The 19,831-nt window shown below is 42.4% G+C and overlaps 1 protein-coding gene across 2 annotated transcripts; it reads right to left on the bottom strand.

The window, feature by feature from the left end:
- Positions 1–2,838: 2,838 nt before the first annotated feature.
- On the bottom strand, positions 2,839–8,559 carry LOC103708401 (patatin-like protein 7). Of its 2 annotated transcripts, XM_008793304.6 has the most exons (3): positions 6,566–8,559; positions 4,951–5,239; positions 2,839–4,243 (listed from the first exon to the last, which is right to left on the bottom strand). In XM_008793304.6, the coding sequence occupies exons 1-2, from the start codon at positions 7,709–7,711 to the stop codon at positions 4,970–4,972; spliced, it is 1,416 nt and encodes a 471-aa protein (XP_008791526.1). In that variant the 5' UTR covers positions 7,712–8,559; the 3' UTR covers positions 2,839–4,243; positions 4,951–4,969. The 2 variants fall into 2 exon arrangements, with proteins under 2 accessions (XP_008791526.1, XP_038972216.1); XM_039116288.3 differs by lacking the exon at positions 2,839–4,243 and having other exon boundaries at positions 4,746–5,239; positions 6,566–8,558.
- Between the last annotated feature and the right edge of the window lie 11,272 nt (positions 8,560–19,831).

Raw genomic sequence — 19,831 nt, 5'->3', positions numbered from 1 at the left:
TCTGGGACTTCGAAGGCATCTGTTACATTCGATCTGTCAAGATTATCCATGTTATTGTATCTTGCTCTTGAATTAGTAACTGTAAAAATCTGTGGCCCGATGACTTTTTAGGCTCGTGTTGCATGCATCTGAAGCAGGAACTGCGCTTTTAATCAGGATTTAGGTGGATGTTCCGAATTGTATGCTATGTAGTTATGCAGGCTCCATCCGCCACAAATTGGGATGGCAATATGTGGTGGCGCACATCATTAACAGATCAAATAAACGTACGAGGGTAAACAAGCCTCAAAACATCTTGTTCAGCTGAACATGCTTGGATTGAGGCATTTCTCTTAAAAAATTACGAAATGGTGATGAAATGGTCAAAAGAATGCATACCATTTTAGTTGCAAACATCCAAGTACCGTCCTGAGTGGCCATTTTCTCGTGGACATTGTGGGTGAAAAGGATGAAAAGGACGGTGCGCGGATATAGAACAGCAATGTAAGTTAAGCTGCGAGTCGTATGCTCGTGATTTTAAAGAAGAGCACATCTAAGAGGATATTGGAATCCAGCATAGCCAAGCCATCAACATTCTTATGACGAGCATCGGATAGTGACATGCGCAAGGCTTGAGTCGGGCAATTTACCTACCTGTTCAGGACTTCCAAACTCTCCTTAGCTCGCTCAATTTAAGCAATACAACTCAGTCAAAATATCTAAATATCAATAAGCATTCCAGGAGAATCATAGTTGCAGGAGAAGACGTGGTAAGTATGCATCTGCATATAATTCCCCTTGCTGCACGTCTTCCCAGAAATTAAAAATTTCTCGTAAATCAGTTTGCATAGCAATTAATTCTCATCGATAGCACTCTCCAACTAGCCGAAGCGACCATTCAGAACGTACCGGTACGAGAAATTTTTTCTTTCTATCCGATCGAATCAAATCTAATTTCAGTGTGATCTTGCTAGCTAACTTAGATCGTATTAAACACTTCTTTTCACTAGAAATTTGGTTACAATGAAATTTCATAATATAGTTTTTTTATTGGAATTAACTCATTCTAGCACAAGATATTTAGTATAATAATTTATACATATAGTATTTTACAACTAACAAGCTTATCCAATAGTTGGCATTCAAGTTGCTTGCAACTTAGATTGCTGCAAACTAATAATTGATAAGCATTAAATATAAAAAATATTTTGTTAAAAATAAGTCTATTAAAATATGTTAATCCATAATAATGTTTTAACAACTCACTATGATTTGAATACATTGTTAATTATACAGCGTCGACGGTCTTATTGTGTCCTAAACTGCATTAAAATTTAACCAAAAGAATGCGTGCAGAGGACACTGAATATGAGAAGTTCGATGGCTATGCCGGACCAGCAATGTACACTTGATGCATGACCATTCAATGTCCATCAGTGTACCCACCTTCTCGTGACTATGTATAAAATTTATAGAACAAGATGCAACGGTGCCCAACTTGAGAGAAGCACGTTAAACCCTAGGCAAAAACCCCACGAAGAATGAAGGATCGCGTGCGGTCGATGACAGCGTCTTAGCTACAAGACCATCCAAAAGAAAGGGGCCATTGTTTGCCCATTCGGCTTTTGTAGTAAAATAATGACTTGCTTCTTTTTGGTACACAAATAATGATTTGCTTTATTGGCTGTGACAAGTTAGAAAACGGAATAATGGACGATTACGAGAACCTTGAATATAGCATAATCTATTCTAAGATTCGCTTGCGGGTCCCACTCTCAGCATGTTTCGAAATCATTCCTCCAGGGCCTCCACGTAGCATTATGGCCACAGAAAGCAAATATGCCCTCTATGGCTCATTACAAGCAAAGCTTACCGCATCGATCACACCATAATGGAGCTCCACAAATTAAAAACAGTAGTAGAATGTGTCGCACCATATTTGCCCGTGTGTGAATTGTGATCTACCGGATGCGGGCTCTAAAGACCGAACCTTTCAATCCGCCAAACTTGGGAGGCTTAGCAGTTCCGGAGCTGGTCCTTCACCTTCCTATAATCCAAAACTGCAGCGTACGACGGGCCTCTACCACCAAACCAACTTTAAAAAATTTTGAGAAGACGGTGTACCAGTATTAGCGATTTGTGGACCAAATAGAGAAATAGAAAATTCCAACAACTAATAAAAAGAAGTTGCAGATCAGTTGATTGCTGCTATCTATTGAGAGAGATGAAAGGAGAGAAATGCTCGAATTTTCTTAAGAAAATCAAGTTCTATCTATTATGTTTTGCAGAAAATCTTATCAACATTCTTCAGCTGGAAGCATTTGTGTTCATAGAAGCTGCTTGATTCTCATCTCAAACTTGTATATAATCTCGCAACATTAACGTTGCACGTTGAGAGACATTGATCTATCTTTTTAGAAAAAGAATGACTCACATCGGGATATAACGCTTATATAGTTGCACATTGAAAATAAAATATCCTTCAAATCATTCATGAGATTGTTTAGCTTGTTGAATAGTTTAACAAGTTTCTCAAAAACTACTATCTTTTGTATAAAAAAAAAAATCCTTACAAATCTTTTATAAATAGTTTTTGTAAACTCTCTTTTACTAATAAAAGCCGGATGGCTTTGCCTCCTCTTCATCTTAAAAAAAAAGGAAAAAAAAAAAAGAAGAAGAACGAGCCTCTACCACCAAAGTCCAAACCAACCTCAGAAAAAAATAAAGGATAATAAGCAGGGAAGCAGAAGCTAATAAGAGAGATTGCTGTAAAAGTTCCCTAGCAAGATGTTGTGGCGGGAAGTCCTGGGACAGGCGGTCAAAAAAGCTGAACTAAAGTGGCTTCTATTCGTCGATTTCAGAGCATCTACGGTCTAGTCTTTAGGCTGAAGAATAGGAGAGAGAGGGAAAAGGATAAGAAAAGGGCAAGACGATCTATAGCCCCCCGGTATCAGCGGGAAGGGAAAGAAGGAAAAGACGAGTTTTAGCAAAAAAGAAGGAAAAGACGACACGAAATGAACAAGCTGCTCTTCACAGATCCGATAGGGTAAAACTTCACTGTTGATGAGATTGACCTGAGGAAGAATTCAACATCGGGCACGAGAATATTCTTTCCAAATCTTGAGGCGGACCCTAAATATGATGTGGATTGGAATAGGATCCAGCTTTTAACGCTCTAAACGTTCCGTTGATGTACGCCCCACTGAGTTTGTTCGAACATGAAAACATGGACAACAGCAAACATCTCCGTCCTCGCAACTCCATTTCTTCCCCCCCGGAAACTATGCAGAGTTTTCAGCTATATATGAGGGAAAAATTACAGGAAGAGAAGCCGTCTCTCGGCGGGTCACTTCTCTTTAGCTAGTGTAATTCTTCGGCAACCTACCTTTCCTCGACGAGGTTCGTGTTCTGAACTGGAGTCGCGTCTCCTTTAGCATGCGTCCTAGCAAAGAGAATGTGGGATAAAGAGCATAAATCTGGAGAGGAAAAGGGATGCCCAGCTAGATGTCCAAAAGCATTCCTACTGGAGATTCACAGTCTGAATGGTCTTTAGAAAAGTTAAAACGACTTGTTCTGGGATGCGATATGCTAGTTGAAGAGCCAATAAGTAACTTCGAATGCTTCAAAGCACAGAAAATCGCACTAGACACTCGGCAAAGCTTCTTTCATTCGCTAGAAACCACCTATCTATCTGCAGGATTTAAAATTTGTATTTGGGCTCTGGCCTCCAAAGGACCATTAATAAGAGCTCTCGAAGTAAAAATTCTGCAAGTCATTCCAGATATACTTGTTCCCACTTGTGGAATAAGAGAACCTGCTAGGATTTATAAATAAAATTGTGATATAATTGTCACTAACAAGTTTCCAAAAGTCAAAAAAAGTCTATAAATAAAGGATTTCAGATAAAGCAGGCGGACCAATTACATGGCATTGGGATGGGACCACAAATCACAGTAGCCTGTCCCATATGAAGCCACCATTTCTTCTTTTGCCCATGGGCTTTCCCATGAGAAGTTATCTGACGCCTGCTGCTTTTGGTCATAGCGCGAATAAGTATATACATGGGGCAGAGACTCGAGTTATGTGTACCGTGGATAAACAACTTTATAAAGCAGTTGATAATAAGATGCATGTTATGATATCGATTAGCTGCTCGCTTAAGCAAGCGAAGTTCCTCAATTAAGATGGATGAGGAAGCCTACATCACGAGCCCAAGAAATACTAGGACCTGTTGATTCTTTGATGACGGCGCAGTCTAAGCAAGCTGCAATAAAGTTAAAACATCAAGGTGGATCTTTCCTTCTCTTGCTCGGATCAAGAGGGCTATATTGAAAAGCATATCATATCAGGCAAATGCCATAAAATTTCAAAAAGTATAGCTACCGAGCGATTAAAGAGAGGGAAGAAACTTGCCAGTTCAGAAAAATCATTTCCAAGTCAAGTATTCTGCAATAGCAGGAGCAGAACTTAAATATGATTATGAGGCCAAGAAGCAAAGGATGTTTATGCTTGGAAAAGAGGCGATCAAAAGAAATGCCATGCTTGTGGGTGCATCCTTGCCACAAAGGCCAGCCACTTGGGAGTAACAGCTGGTCATCGAGTTCCACGAGGCACACACACAGACCAGATAGCAATTGTAAGGAGCCCTGGACTACCATAGAATACATGACGGACCAAAAGATAGGGGCAGGTTTCTCCCAACATGCTTACAAGAGCTTCTATGGAGGAGCCCGAAAGGGCTTTGTTACAGAATATAGACATTGAGATATTAAAAACAAAAACAGTGTATCTTCCTTCATAATGATCTTTTTGATATTGAAAACGCAACGCATTCTGAAACAAATTTCATATGGTCGAGACAAGTTGAGTAACCACAGTTCTAAGGAGAGAGATGCTGCACTGCTATGTTAAAAAAAACAGCAGGATCCAGCAAAATAAGAGGTGAAAAAAAACGAGATGACTGGCGCTTACTGAATAACTGATAGTCCGTCTAGGTGGGCTTGGGAGCTGCTTGCTTGAAGGCAACTGTGGGAGCTATCCGGCAGCTCCTCCTCTGGTGCTCGAGCAGGAGCTCCCCTGCAAACCAGTCCAGCTTCTCCATGTTCGTCTGCTCTCCAATCTTCTTTCCCCCAAACATCAACGACTCTACGTTCTTCCGCTTCAGCATCTCCTCTGCCGCCCCCAGCAAAGCCTTCACGTTCCCCGGGCTTGGGTCCGAATCCACAGCCACCCCGGACCTCCCCATGCTCGTACAATCAGCCTGCGCTCGCATACAGCCATCATCAGTTAATGCCCCAACCTCTCTCACATGAAATAAGATCGAGCTTAGAAGCAACACTCGAAGAGCATGAATGACGAGTGCTAACCCGCCATTCCGAACTAGCAAGCTGATGAAGTACTGAAAACAAAGAATATTGTTGCTTCGAATGGTCCCTCCTCCTCCCCTCCACCACCATGCAAATAATACTTCGTTACCCTCTCCTCTCCATGCATGCACGCACTGGGAACCTTACCTTCCTCAGCGCAACCAAACACCTCAGGCGGTTTGCCATCACCATCACAATTCATCGGTGCCGCACCGAACCAACCTTTCCACATTACACTCCTCCTCTCAGGTCAAAAAAAGTCGGGTTGCACTTAGCTACTAAACCACTAACCCGCTCGACCGCATTCGACGAAAATGGACAAGAAAATTGCTGAAAAATAATTGAAAGATGCTAATCTAAGCTGCTCACCCTTTCTACCACTCATCTGACTGAAAAATTAAGGCATTAAAAACAAAAAGAAGTAGGAATCGACTTCATTGAGTTACCCGATCCTCTGTCAAAGCATCCTTAAATGGACCCGTGCTTCATTTAATCCAATCCCAACTTAATTATGGAAAAAGGGCCCCCAAACTGCACCCCTTTGATGGGAAAAAGAAAGGGGAATAAAAGGAATGGTTGCCAAGAAGCAGGTCAGAAAACCAAAATGGTGAAAATGTTCTCAAATGAGGCATGCTCATTTGACAAAAAGAAAAAGGGAACTTGAAGAAAATGCGCAGACAGCGGTGATTAAATCAAGAAAGGGCTACTCAATCCTTCTCCTGGTCCTTGGATAACAGGCCTGTATTCCATATGCAACCACAGTGTTAGTCCTTGATCCAGAAAATGGAGGGACGAAGGTGATGTTTTTTGAAGTAAACGCCATTTTAAGTTCCCAGAGGAAAGAAGAAAATACGGACAATTAAATGGTGCTCAGAGTAGCCACTCATCAAAGACAAGGAAACAGTGTAATGAAAGAAGAAAATAGAGCAAAAGGCGAGCGGGAGCCCCCTTAACAAATGCGAAACTGTCCATTAGAATCCAAATGCCCTCCCCTCCTCTGCTGCTCTCCAGCAGCGAGCACAGAGAGCCAGCTCATCCTCTCTCATTCCCCAAGGTCACGGTGGGAGAGAAACCGCGTTTTACCCCAAAAAGGAACCAGAGGCATGCAAAAAAGGAAGCGGTAAACGAAAACCTAAACCACGCCCGCGGGGCATCACAACGGGAGCCGGGGCGGGCACATGTTAGCTCAGGGGAGCGGCGCACGTTAGCATGGGATGTACCTGGATGCGGACGTAGTTGGAGCTCCGGCACTGACCAAAGGCGAGGGCGACGGCGTGGTCGACGAGGTCGGCGGCGCCGTCGGAGGCGATGCGGGCGATGGGGCGGGCCCACTCCCGGGGGCCCCACCGCCGAAGCCGCTGGTGCTCCTCCTCCGGCACGACGGAGGCGCCGCCGGCCCCGCATCCGAGGGAGAGTACCAGCAGGTCCTCCACCCCGCGGACGAAGGGGAACTCCTGCTTGTTGTGGAGGACGTGGGTGATGGCCGCCGCTGCCGGGTTGCTCATCGCCAGCCCCCCGTCCACGCCCAAGCACGCCGTCCTCCGGTCCACCGACCGCATCTCCGCAGGCGCGAACCGCCCCGGCTCTGCCCACGTCGCCCGGCACACCTCCCACAGCCGGAAGTCGTAGCTCTCGCTCTCCAGGGCGTCGGCTCGGGAGAAGACCAGCGGGGCCGAGCTCCGCAGGTCGTAGCACGGGATCAGCACGGGCTTCACCGTGTCCCGCAGCGTCGTCCCCTCCCCGAACGCCTCCTTCAACGCCTTTTCCATCGCCGCCGCCGCGGTCACCGACGACCCCCCTCCATGGAACACGCGCCGGAGGAAGCTGCCGGAGGAGAACGCCAACGACGAGGAGGACGAGGAAGAAGACGACGATCTGGGCTTGCGGAAGAAACGCTTGCCCTGGTCGGCGAGGAACCGCCAGGTGTCGTCGGCGCGGAACTGGGGGCGAGCGCCGTCGCGGGTGGAGACGAGCATCGCGGCGAAGACCCCGCCGACGCCGGTGCCGGCGACGACGTCGAAGTAGTCGGAGATGCGGGCGTTGGGGTCGCCGGACTGGGCCTGGAGCGCTTGCTCCAAATACGCGAGGACCTTGCCCGGGAGGATGCCCCGCATGCCGCCTCCCCCGCCACCGTCGATGCAGAGGACGCAGACCTTGCCCCTCTGGTTCTTGATCGCCGTGGCCGCGGCATCGGTGTCGGAGGGTTCGGGGACCCAGAGCTTGGGGTCGTCGTAGCCGAAGAGGAACTTGCTCTCGAGAATGGAGAATATCTCGTAGCTTAGCTTGTCCGTGTCGATGCTCGGTTCTTCTCCTTCTTCTTTCTTCCCCTGATGCATCGCCACCAGCATCTCCTCAGCCGCTGCCATCCCCTCCCCTAAACGCGGAGTTGCGTTGCAAAACCACCCCCCTCCTGCTCCTCCTCCTCCTCCTCCTCTTTCTCCTCCTTTTCCTTTCTCTTTTTTATTTAATCTTTTTTCCTTCTTTCTTTCTATCCCCCAAGCACCTTCTCCTCTATTCTCGATTTTCTCTCCTCTACCAGTGAACAGGGCCCGGTTGTGGTTGGGTTGTTCTGTTTATAGGCTTTTCTATAATCGCTGCCGCGTTGCAAAACTCCCAACTTTATTTTCCCTAATTATCCATCCGCCTCATCTCTCTCTAAGATTAGATTAGAGAATTAGATGGATGGATAGATAGATTACATGTAGATATTGGGGAAAGGAGAGGCATTCTTATTCTTTCTAAACGGGGATGGATGGGTGCGCTCAGAAAAACGCAGCCTGGTAACTGCCACAACGGCCAAACTCTTCTCTCTCTCTTCCCCCCTTTCTTTCTGATTGTTCTGCTCTTGGGGTCTCTTTCCTTTTTCTTTTCGGTGATTCTGGGAACAGAGAGATCTCTAATAGTCGCAGCCAGCCGGGAAGAGAGAGAGCGGATACTGCTGTGCTGCGACTGGAATGGTTCTTTTTAGCCCTTTTATCTCTTACAGAGCACGCGAGGAAAGAAGTGAGGAAAAGAAAGAAAGAAAGAGAGGGGTAGAAGAGAAGAGAAGAGAAGAGAAGAGAGGAGATGGAAGAGGAGCAAGGAGTTGGGGTGGTGGGGGCAACCAAAAGGGCACGGGCGGACTCAGAGCATGTCTTCTTCCGCTCCTTGACCGACGGAACGTCTCTCTCTCCCTCTCTCCCTCTCTAATCTCTAGGCTCCATCGCCGTTGGGTTAATTCCAAGTCATTTAATTTACTGTGGGCAATCATGATGATAAAATTGTTTAACTGCGGTGTGCAGGGCGAGGAAGGCACACGGATCACGCCCGTATATCTTAGTGCAGGAATACTCTTGCTGCTGCACGGATGACGTCCATACACCTTCAACTTCAGGATTCGTGTTTGGCCCATCAGTCTGCTATCTGAGTTGGTCACGGCTCTTAAAGCATGACGTATTTCGCGGCGGTTGCCGGGACCACACGGTGCACGGAGACAGGAACCGAGCGAGCGGGAGCGACAGTTGCTGGGTCAAAGCGGGGTCGCAACGCAGCCCGTCGGACGGTGGGGATCGCGCGTTCGTGCGCGGCTCCCTCGGCGAGATCGACGGCAGGAACTGCAGGCCCTTCGTGGGCCCCGCCTATTGGCCCGTTAGATTTTTTTTTTTACCGGTAAAAGAACTGTAAGAGACGCGCTGCATGCGGATGAAGGGAATGCCCCCAATATCCGCATGGACGAGGAAAGCTAAAGTAGACGGGAACATACTTTCGGCCTGTTTAATGCTCGCAAAATTAGCCAGCCAAAATGATTAGCTTTCCAAAATAACTTCAAAATTATAAGAAATGCCTTCGGTCTGAAATGCAACACAGCTGCGCATAAAAAATATAATATATTAGATCTAAAAATTTATCACAACTTTAATATCTATGATCCAAAATAATATTATTTTATAACAAATAACAAAACTATATCAATTACAAAATTCAATTATCCGACTAATGTCGGTGATTCTCTATCTAATCATCCTATCCATTTCATATCTCAACCATAGCTATGTACTATGCAACCTGCAATTCTGAAAAAAAAATAATAAGAAAGGAGTTGTAAGCTTTATAGCCCAGTAATAAAAAATAATCAATTAATAATATCATGTAAATGAATATCGTATTGATAATAAAAAAACTCATAATAGCATGCACATAACTTCTTATTATCATCTTTTTAAAGAAGCATATATATATATATATATATATATATATATATATATATATATATATATATATATATATATATATATAATATAATCAATTGTTCAACAACAATTTTTTATGTAATATCATTCATTTCTCATTAACTTGATTTTCAGATTTTTTATCAATTTTCTTTTTCGGCTTTGGAATAACTAAGATAATGACTCAGTCCAAAACTGATATCATACCATATTATAGCCCATGGTGACTATCCAACCTATCTTATAGTTTGTGGTAGCTATCAAATTCCACGTTATAGCCCTCGATAGCTATCAAATCTCATGTTATAAGCCGTAATTGCTATCAAATCCCACATTATAGCTTGTGATGACTTTCCATGCTACGACGAGGTTAGTCCATACCATATCTTATACGTCTGATTTACCGATTCTTCTTAGCAAAATAATTATCACATATACAATAAATTTCTTTCAATTTTAAGGTATCTTTGTTCATATAATCATGTTTTCAATATTTGATACGTACAATAACCACATAAATATATCTATACTAAAAATCATATAAAAGGATATCGTCACATGCCAAATAGATACAAATCTCACGATAAAATTCAACAATACAAACGAATATATCTATATATATATATGGTGATTCAAATACGGGAATTCTAACCTTTGCCGAAGATTAACTAACACAATTAATATTGGCCGCTTAAGGGTGTACGAGTTTGGGTGTAGAGTACCCAGATCAGAACTTTCTTGTGCGGATGACTCTCCCAGTCGAGGTCTTGTTTCTCGATCCCCTCATGTGCCAAGCACAAGTCAGGGTCGGCCCTAGCCTATTCAGGCCGGCCACAAGCCCACAAGCTAGGCTAGTCAGGGTCGAGCTGGGCCGGGCCACTCCAAGTCGGCCTATGAGCCCAAAAATCTGGATTATTATAGTATTAGCGATGTGGCGAAGACTGTGAGGACCCGTGCGGGCGTGTGTTTAGTCCCACATCGGTTATTCGCTGGGTAGATTTTGGGTATTTATACAGGATCAAGGAACCCAAATAATACCTTCCGGCTAGCCATTTTTGGTGAGGTTCTAGGTTGTTACAAATGGTATCAGAGCGGACCCGGCCCATAACCTATATGGACTAGGAGACACTGTAGCATAGATTCATTGGGGCTGACCACGGGCCAATCGTGGTGTTTGTGATTAGATTTGAATAGATTTGAACTCTTAGCCTGACGGGACGTTAGAGCTTGAATGGAGGGAGTATGTGAGGATCCGTGCGGGCATGTGTTTAGTCCCACATTGGTTATTTGCTGGGTAGATCTTGGATACTTGTACAGGATCAAGAAACTCAAATAATACCTTCCGGCTAGCCATTTTGGATGAAGTCCTGGGTTGTTACAAAGACAATGAACATGGTGGCTATGATGTTATAGAGACGATAGTGGCATGGTGGTGTTATTGGTTCTGGCCATGCAGCAGAGGTGACAATAATAGCAATAATAATAGTATGGTAGTCGCGAGGTGCTAGTGATATAGTAAAGGTAATAATAATAGTAGGGTTGGTAACTTGGTATGAGAATGCAACGACAATGGGTGGTGATGGGGGTGATGACAAAGATGATAACTACAATAACGGTGGAGAAAATAGCAGTGGTGATGGAGATGGTATTGACGATGGCAGTACAAAAAACATAAATTTTTTATTTTTGAAAATATTATTTTTACTTTATTTTTTTCTTGAAGTAATTAAAAATATTTTTTAAAAAATAAAAAATAAAAATAAAAGCATCAAGCATGTTTTCTTATCTTGTTTTATTTTATTTTATTTTTAAAAATAAAAAATAAGAAATAAAGTTGACGTCAAATAATTTTAAGCCTTTCATCCTCACAGTATGCAACATAGTTACTTACAATGTGAAGGATATTTATGAAACATTCATTATTTTATATTTCAAGTTACTAATAATGTGAAATGTTTGGACCGTTTTGCTGTTAATTTATAATAATTTTCACGCATCATTTCCTGAAGTATTTGTAAATTGCATATCAATCCTTCAATTCTTTAAATCTGTCCACCAATTTCACAATCCATTTGATTTAGTTAAAAATACTGGAAAAGCCACTTCTCTTCAACCCTTTATCAAGTCTCTTCCACTACCTTATTTATATTGCCAAACCGATGGCATAAAATATAAATTTGGGTTTTAAATATTAATATGGAATTTGAAGTAGTATCGAATACATATGTAAATCCAGAAGATTTTAGAGAATAATATAAAAAAATAAAGCTATAGAAAGGTAAAAATAATGAAAAATAAAGTAAGTGGTCCGGAATTCTTGGTGTGTAACAGTTTTGAAAATAAAAAAGTTTCTCTAATTAGCGTGCAGCAAATTTTCATTGGATGGATAATTTTTTTGACAGAAATTAATCAGGTTTTTTTTTAAAAAAAAATTTGTCTCTTCCTAACTCGAACAGAGTTGGGTTGTAATGGAGTTAGGAGGTCATCGATTCGATCGATTTCTCTCTACTGAAGTAGAGCCACAAAATGATACGTACAAGTTCACGCTATAGAGGATCCAAACTCGGTCCACAAATGGCTCCATACAATCGTGCTAGCGTCCATAATTTGAATTGCAATCAAAATGGTGGGACAATTCCCAAGTTTGCCGTGTCCAGATGCCTTGGTTGAATGAACCAATGAATGTAGGCCTCCATCATCAATCTTAGTATTATGGCAAGAACATCAATATAGAATATTAGTCTTCCTTACTTCTCCTACTTGCTTGAGAATTGTTTGACATCGTAAGAAATTAGTTTATGTGGCCATATATCAATTTATAAGTCTCAAATCAACGAAGTAATGGCAAATCTCATCTTGTTCTATTAACAAGCCAGCTAGGGATTTCTTTTTCTTTCTTTTTTATGGTAGAACAAGGAGATGTAGGCTTGAATTACTGATAAAAAAAAAGTACAACCAAGTTTAAAAAGTTTCAGCAGCATCTCGAACCTCAAAACAGAAACTACCAGCTAGGGATCTTAATAGCTACGTCTCTACCGAAATTTACAAAGTGGGGCTTCCATCAATACAAATTATCAGCTATAAGCACTCAAGATCAATTTCATTTCAATATTTGTTTATATCAGAAGTAAAACGAAGAGAAATAGAAACTCAAAATTAGATATTCTTCGTCTTGGCGGGTGACCGAGGGAAGGATGACCCAAGGCCTCGGTTTGCCTTGATAAAAATGAATGTTGGAAAAATTTTGGACGGGACCAAAACATTTTCAATATCTTGAATTAACAATTAAATGAAAAGTATTTTCAATCACTTACCCAAAAAAAAATATTCAAGTAAATAAAATATCCATCAAAATATATTAGCTAATATATTGATATCACATCAGCTAATAATTTTTTTTTATTTTTGAAAGAATCAAAAGGAAAACATAGACCAATAACTTGAGACATCCATTATCTGCATCAGCCGAGACAAAAGCCCCTGGAGAGTATCCAATTTTGATCCGTGTTTGGATTCGAAGCAGGAATGTCGGCCAAGAGGAGTATCTTTTGCAGCTAGGCGAGTGGATTAAAGCGTGTGAGAGCAATGGCTAGTTATTGTCAGAGTCGCCACCATAAAAGGAGGAGGCTAATGCTGCCAAGTTTCTAACATGACTGGGCCCACGGCAAGTGTCACTTGGATCAGACAAGCACTTGATACCAGAGAAACGTAATTTTCTTAGATGCTAATTTTGTTCTTTATGATTTTTTCAAGGGTTGCTCGGCGTCTGACGTCCCAAGGGACGGTTTGGTAGTTCTCGGCCAGTATCTCGCTCTTTTTTTTTTTTTTTTTTTGTAAGACTCATATATTTTTAGTATAAATTTATTTAAAAATATTAAAAAATAATAACTTTAAAGCATTTAGGCAGCTTTCTTTTAGTAATCTAGAGAGCTCCTTCAAAATGATCAGCTATCTCAAAAAAGTCATTTGCAGCAAGATAGTTCCGATGTTTGGCGCCAATAGAGCAAAGATTTTGCGCCTAGCTGCCGCTGAACTGAGCGTCCGCTCCAAAGCAATGTCTTGCGACCGTTGTCTTGAATAATAGCGTTGTTACAGCAGTTTTGAAATAAAGAATATGAGATGGTATAGCAAAAATCCGGCCAACTTAATCATTTTAATCTATTTAATTTTATTCAATCATTAAAATTTTACTTGACCTATTTAAGTTGTTTTATATGATTCATAAACAAGTCATGCGGTGAGGGTTGGATTATAGATTAAATTCATATCTAAATCTTCGACCTATTTAATGAATATATTAAATTTAGTTAACAAAATTTTGATCCAGCCAGTATTCGACCTGATCCATATTTGACTCAAACCCCGATCTGAATGTCACCCTGAGCATGCAAAGAACCTACTCTCACTCAAGTCTTGACAATACTTTTATTTTAAAAAAAAATGTCAAGATGATAACCTCAAAACATGATGAATATTTACCATTTTGCATTGCCAAGACAACTCATAATCATAGCTGAAAAAATAAAAAAATATTTTTTTTTGGATAGGGTCTTTTGGAGGGTGGGGAATTAATTACCCCTAGTTACAAAGCTATTAGAATTGCTCATTTGAAATTTTTCTATTCTAAAGAAAGATCAAGTTATGCTCATTTGAAATTTTGAATTGACATCTGACGTGGTAGACAATGAGGTAATGAATATTGAAACTAGGATTCGTCGTCTTGATACTGGATCCTGTACCGGCACCATCTTATTATAGTATCAGTATGTGGTATGATATGAAACACTAAAATATACCAAATATCAGTATAATAAGCGATTTCGAACTGCTTCGGTAACGATGTGATATGGTACCAATTGGTGCGATAAATTTTGATTGAAACTTTTTGCACCTACCTGTGGAATAATATATTTTTTTTAGAGTGGGGTGGTTGTTGTCCAAGGAATAATGACTTGGTTGCGCGAGGATTTCTGAGCTATTAGACCGTGTCTCCTTTGTGAACTAAACACCACCTTTCACCCAAGAAAAAAACAAAAAGAAACGTGAAGAAACGAAATTAGCGCCTAAGCAATCACAAATACGTGAGCTTCTGATGAAAGTTTTTCTCATAATTACATTTTTCTATTTAGTATAAAATATTTGCCTCGCGTTGAAAACAAGCTCGTGGAACGATGTAAGTGACACAGCATCGGTCAGGTCATGGTGTGCTTCAATTTGCCAGAGTCGGCATCAGCCCATAGGAAAAGGTCACGTCCTTTTACAGTTTGGACTCCAGTTACAGTTTGCCATTCCATTTTATTCGGCGTAATTCCACTTTCCTGGATATGGGGTGGGGTTGTAGTTTTTTGTGTATATATATATATATTGTGTATATTGTAAATAATTTACATAAAATATTTATTTAGTTTGTTAGTTTTGGGGTTTAGGGTTTATAAAGACTTCATCAATCAGAATCAAACTACCACCTCTTGTTGAAGTGGCAATACATTATACATACATGCGTACATACTTATGTGTGTATATATGTATAAATTAAGGAATGCTATATCGGTCAGTTCAGTCCGTATCGAATCGATCCAATTTTTGACCGATCTAATTTGGCGTTAAAAAATGGAACCTGTTACGGGGGAACTAAGCCGCCATGCTCCACGTGACCGGCACGCGCGCCCATGAAGACTACGGCTGTCCTTTGATCCAGCAATCCGACCCCGAGTCGGACATCTTCGGCTCCACAGCCCGACCTCGAGTCGGCTGCCCTTCGATCCAGCAGTCCGGCCCCGAGTCGGACATCTTCGGCTTCGCAGCCCGACCCCGAGTCGGCTGCCCCTTAATCTAGCAATCCGACCCCAAGTCGGATATCCTCAGCACCGCAGCCCGACCCCGAGTCGGCTGCCCCCTGATCCAGCACTCCGACCCCGAGTCGGAGATCTCTTGATAACGACAGGCTGCTTCCCAGAGGCACGCCGAGGCCTCCTGCTCCACTACTCCCTGCAACGGCTGTATCCGATGCTGTTCCACGATCTCCTGTATCAGCCGTACAAAGCGGAACTCCACTACGCCCTGTCATGGCCGTACCCAGCGCTGCTCCACGACGCCCTGTAACGGCCATGTCAGTGGCCACTCCATCGCGCCCCACGATGACAAACCCCCCTGAGAGACCCCCCAGCCAGGTATATATGCGGCTGGGGGGAGAAGGGGGGTAAGCAATATCTTCCAGAGCACTCTCTTGCTTGCTATTATCATTTCTCCTCCTCCTCCAATCTCCTCTGACTTGATCGTCGGAGGGCCCCCGCTACCCCAGTGGTGGTGCGAGGCTTGCTTGCAGGTTTCCCGGTGGAAGGTGGAGCACAATCAACATCGACCAAGGCAGCTCAGACGGAATCCCGTTCACACCGCTGTGCCAATCGTTCTCGGTTTGGACCACCAGCAACAGTTGGCGCTAGAGGAAGGGCCAGCCTCCTCTCTCCATTGACTACCCTCCAGGACTGTGGGGGCCCGTTGGGGTAAAACCTGGCCGGAACCTTCCCGCTGGGGGGGCTATGTTGTGGGGGGGGGGGAGGGGGCCTTGAATTTAGTCCCACATCGGCTAGAGCGGAAAGGTTTCGTGCCTTATAATGAGGAGGGCGAAGCCTTTTCCTCACGAGGGCCCTTTTGTGGGACAAAACCGTAAGGGCAATCCCCCCGTCAGCGCTGGACGCGCGGGCCGGAAACGTCTCCCTCCGTCAGCGCTGGACGCGCGGACCGGAGCGCCCAAAGCGGACAATACCTCGTGGGGGACGCGGTCTCTTTCTGCTCGGCTCGGTTGGGACTAAGGCTGTTGCCGGGGTGAAAATCCCGCAACAGAACCAATCCGTGCCGACTAGATCAAATTTTTTGAACTTTTAGATGTGTGAACCAGGTCGAACCGGTTCGATGGCCAACCGGTACGTCTATCGGTACTGATTCGACGATGCTTCGTGTATATATATCTATATGTAATGTAAATGACTATAAACTTTAATCTGAATCAAATCCTACTATGATTGCCCCACGAAAGAATAAGTAGATAGAACATAAGCTCAATGGTTAACAAATGATAATTAGATTAATGATTATTGTTTGTCCTAATACTTGTAATGACACACGAAATGCATATTAAAAGATAAATAAATAAAAAAGTCCAAAAATTTGAGGAGCAAGATAAATAACATAACCCAATCAAATGAATACGATCAACATTTTATGCTATTTTAAAATTTTAAAAAGAGTCCAATGGATCGAAGATGTGGATAAAAAACCGACAACTTTTAGAAAAAAAAATAGAGTTCAACTAGTTTAACATGCCCTGGAGAAATAATGTAGATAAGAAATAGAGGAAAGAAATAAATCAAAATATGCATGGATTATATATTTAACTTCTCAATGATATAACGTTGAAAGAGAAAACTAAAATATTATGATGACAATATTTAATACAATCTAAAATTATATGTAATCCTTTTATTTAATAATATAGCATAGATAATGTGAAATTTTGATTGGACTTTTTTTAAATTACTGTCAGTCTTTGCGACTGATTCAAAATATGCAAGTATAATTATAATACAGAGATTTTTGCTTTCATTTTTAGGAATCCAGCTTAACGTGTCCCATTTTCAGAAATTTCTTTTTGGAAGCAGAAGTATATAATTAACCTTGCCACGTGTCTAGCAGGTGCGCACTCGTTAAAATATATAAAAGAAGGGCCCACCCCCGGGTCCCGTTGGGCATATCGGATCCGTTCCCGTAATGTACTCCACGAACACCAGCATCCGTTATCGTACAGTTGGCGATTTTGGGAGCCCACATGGCCGCATCCAAATGATCCGTTGGTCTCCCCGGCGGTCGCGCTGTCGACCAGTAGCATGGACTATTGATTAATATTAATAGTTTATAGAGTTATAGTCCTGTTGGAGCCCTGAGCACGATTAATTAATTTATAAGCGCTCTCTCCTACCCAACCCACATACACACACCTTTCCAAATAATCACCAGCTGGGAATTTAATAAGCATGGGAAAAGGAATGAATGCGGAAGAAAAGAATTGAAGCGCCGACGCACCCACTTATGTTTTTGGGTCCATGACCTCTCCGTCAATCATTTAAGGGGAAGATGACAGGCTCAGGCGGGAGGATTATTGTGGATAATGATATGGTACTTTTCACGCATGGTGTGACTTTTTTTCTGAGTTGGCAACCCCCTCTTGATGTGTGATCGTATCGCTGTTTTGGTCTATTTAAGGGTTGGTAAGTTGAAGCGGACTAATTACACTTTTATTTTTTTATGAAACGCATATATCTCGACACGAATATAATTAATAAAATCAGAAATATAACAAGTTTTGGAGTGTATTAGATAGCGCTCTCTCTCTCTCTCCAATTCAAAAAGTACATATGTTTCGTCTGAAAGACGTCGACCTAATCTTCATCGCTCGTTGGACCTGACCCGATTTTCGCAACTGGCTCGAACAGGCAAAGTTAATCGTACCTGAAACCAACTCATTTTCCTCGCAGTCAGCAGGTACGTCTTGGTCGATGGGCTCGGTTACAAAATTGTCGGGTATTGAAGAGGTGGCCCATGCAGCACCAGCCTCAAAGCCATCAAGCAGCAGGGGGATGGAGAGATGGGAGTACGCGACACACCTGGCTCTTGGGGAGACGAATAATTGAGCACGCTCCAATTTATATTGTATGGTTAGATAAAGCCGAGCCTGTAATCCACCCGTTGCGATGGATTATTAATCGTCTTTCTTCCCACTTTTCATGTGTCGGCATGATGATCTTCCGGGCATTTAGACAAAAAGGTTGAAAGCAAATAATGCTGCTGATTCGATAGCAATGTAAGCGAGCGGCGAGTCATGTGAAATCTATGCTGATCTTCTTTTCAAATTATATATATATTTTTTTATTTTTTTGACTCTCACGAGTATATATGTCTTTTCTCATTTAATTTAAATTATTCAATTTATCAAAAAATTACAAGGATTGACAGCATCTTTCTAGCTAGAAACTTGGGTTAGGGAATTTTGCCCCCGGTCAAATATTGAATCATAAGTTACAGGTTTCATGGAGGTCTAAGTTGTTTGCAGGGTCAACCCGAGCAGGTCCGTGCTTCGAGCGACATGGGTAGACCGTCATGCGTTGCAAAGAGGAGGATGGGAGGGATAGGTAGGCGTAATATATGAGGAATCGAGGATGGCCATCATTCATGCGATATGAAGATGGATGGCGGACTTGATACCCTCTCTTGATCCCTGTGCGTCTTGAGCTTTCAGTGAGAACGGCGTGGCATACCTAAAGTGGCCAAGCATCAAACTAGCTCGCGTCTTGCAAATCTATTTTGGATATACATAGTCCAGCATCCTGACGTGTAAAGATCTAAGAAAAATGCTAAAAGATCACCAATCAGATCATCGCTCTATTCACGCTAGAGAGTGATAGGGGCTGCTGGTTGTCAGCTGTCGGACACCATTGTGCTCGGAGCTGATCTGCGAGCAGCTTGGATGGGCATTTGCTATGCTCGACGGGTGCTGCAAGCCAACTGATGACTCAACTACAGTGATAAGTTGGATCCAGAAAAGTCCAAGTAGCCTGGATGGGGACCACCCCCTGCTTTGAAATATTTGGTCGATGAGCAGAAATGACCAACAGTGTTGCGGACTGAGTGGCCATTTTTGTGGCCAATTACTTTGATGGTACTTTGTAGATCTGGGAAGAGGTTTTACTTAGAATGTTCCGTAATATTTTATTTTTTAATTTTATTGGATGTGTTTGTATTTGTGTAATTTGATTCGTCCGCTAAAAAAAAAAAAAAAGTCAGTGATTGGTTGAGTGGTAGGCAGGCCTGCAGTGACACCAGCAACTTTACCATGTGCTACATCAATCCTCGACTACCACGTTAGCATGGTGAACTAAGTGATAATGATCCAATCGCAGTACTTCAGATTTAATTGCGAAACGACACATGGGCAAAAGCATATGTCCTTAGATTTTCCAAAAAATATATGCTCTCTACAACGTTGAAGTAACTTGGGAATCCCTGCCAATGGAAGCACAAAACCATCGACTCCCATTTAAAATTGTCATGATAAAAATAATTATTGTATATTTTTGGAAATATTCTATCTTTTTTTTTGGTAAATCGGCTACTCACATAGCTCTGGCATGAGCATAGCTAGCTACATCACTAGCAAAAATACTACACAAAGTAGACCTTGAAATACATTCTTTTTTTTAAAATAAAAAGAAGGCCCTTTTTTAA

The sequence above is a fragment of the Phoenix dactylifera genome, chromosome 3 (assembly GCF_051530095.1).
Source record: "Phoenix dactylifera cultivar Ajwa chromosome 3, Ajwa_hap1_PhDact_Kaust_v1.1, whole genome shotgun sequence".
NCBI lineage: Eukaryota > Viridiplantae > Streptophyta > Magnoliopsida > Arecales > Arecaceae > Phoenix > Phoenix dactylifera.
The sequence above is the reverse complement of the archived record's forward strand: the minus strand, read 5'-3'. Positions and strand labels throughout refer to the sequence as shown.

Coding starts and splice junctions, on each gene's coding strand:
- LOC103708401 (XM_008793304.6), bottom strand. CDS start 7,711: ATGGCAGCGGCTGAGGAGATGCTGGTGGCGATGCATCAGGGGAAGAAA. Junction 5,240..6,565: donor CCAACTACGTCCGCATCCAG/GTACATCCCATG, acceptor ATGCGAGCGCAG/GCTGATTGTACGAGCATGGG.